The sequence below is a fragment of the Bison bison genome, unplaced genomic scaffold, assembly GCF_000754665.1.
Source record: "Bison bison bison isolate TAMUID 2011002044 unplaced genomic scaffold, Bison_UMD1.0 scf7180017864469, whole genome shotgun sequence".
NCBI classification, from domain to species: domain Eukaryota; kingdom Metazoa; phylum Chordata; class Mammalia; order Artiodactyla; family Bovidae; genus Bison; species Bison bison.
Window position 1 is genome coordinate 6,176,813 of NW_011495030.1, and position 1,102 is coordinate 6,177,914.

General features: G+C 59.0%; 1 protein-coding gene across 1 annotated transcript in view; it reads left to right on the plus strand.

Annotated features, from left to right (window-relative positions):
* Positions 1–273: 273 nt before the first annotated feature.
* The window catches only part of VLDLR (very low density lipoprotein receptor), a 36,107-nt gene continuing 35,278 nt past the window's right edge, over positions 274–1,102 (plus strand). Inside the window, exon 1 of the mRNA XM_010860735.1 lies at positions 274–987. Coding sequence (XP_010859037.1) covers positions 274–987 — 714 coding nt within the window. The remainder of the gene's footprint in view (positions 988–1,102) is intronic.

Here is a 1,102-nt window from a genome sequence, read left to right on the forward strand (position 1 = left end):
AATAAACCTACGGGTTTCCCCTCCCCCAAACAAGAAAAGATTAAGCTTTTAATTACAGGCCTTCCAACTATTATTTGTGCAATTAGCAATTAACTATAATCGTTGATGGGAGAATGGAGAGCTGTACTAGCGTGCAGCTCTCCTCCTCATCCCAGGCTGGGTTATTTTAGTCCCACTCTATTACAGAGGATAAACCACAACCACAAGCACTCTCCTTACACACACGCTCCCACTTAAAGACACATTGAATTTTTTTTTTTTTTTCAAGCAAAAATGGCATCTCAGCGTTCAACTGAGACAAGCGGCCCCAACCCCACACCAGAGTACCCCAAACGTTTAGATCCACTCTTCTTCATCACTTTGAAATGGAGAGGAGACCCCAGGAAGAAGCTACCTACCAGCCTCCTAGTACCAGCCTCTCTTTGGGGAGCAGGAGAGGGTGGTATAGAGAGATGCTTGTTGCCCCTGGAAGCTGCAAGTCCCCCTCCCCGGGCTGTAAGCCCCGTTAGTGAGAAGGCGGTGGCAACAGCCTCAGTAGTTGCATCAGTGCTAACTGCTGCTGCTGCATTTACTGTTGGCGGCTGCCGGGAAGGTACAGTAACGACTGTAGGGAGCGCACAGCTGCGGCGGCAGGTTCCATGGATCAGGAAATTAGGGCAGGCACCGGGGATTGGAGGCGAGGGCGGTGCGCGAGCCAACCAGCGGCCGCCCCGGGCCCCCGTGAGCTCCCGGCGGACGCGCGGAGCAGCCGGGCCCCGGGAGCAGTCCGGGTGGCAGCGGCGGCCGCGGCCACGGCCACTTACGCTCACACCCGCACGCAAACTCACACACACCCCCGGAGCAGGCACCTGCCGGCCGGGAGCTTATAAGAGGAGCGCGTCGAGGGGGAGGAGGGCTGAGGCCGCCGTGCCCGCCCCCCTTCCCGCTGACCACTCCCCCTCCTGCCCCCTCCTCCGCTCCTCACCCCGCGCTCCAGCCGCCGCCAGTGTGGGTTCTCCGCGGCCGGCTCTGCTCTCTTCTGTCTTCTCCGCTCTCGGCTCCCCACCCCCTCTCCCTTTCTCCCCTCCTCTTCCCTCCGCTCTTCTGCAGCGCCTGCATTATT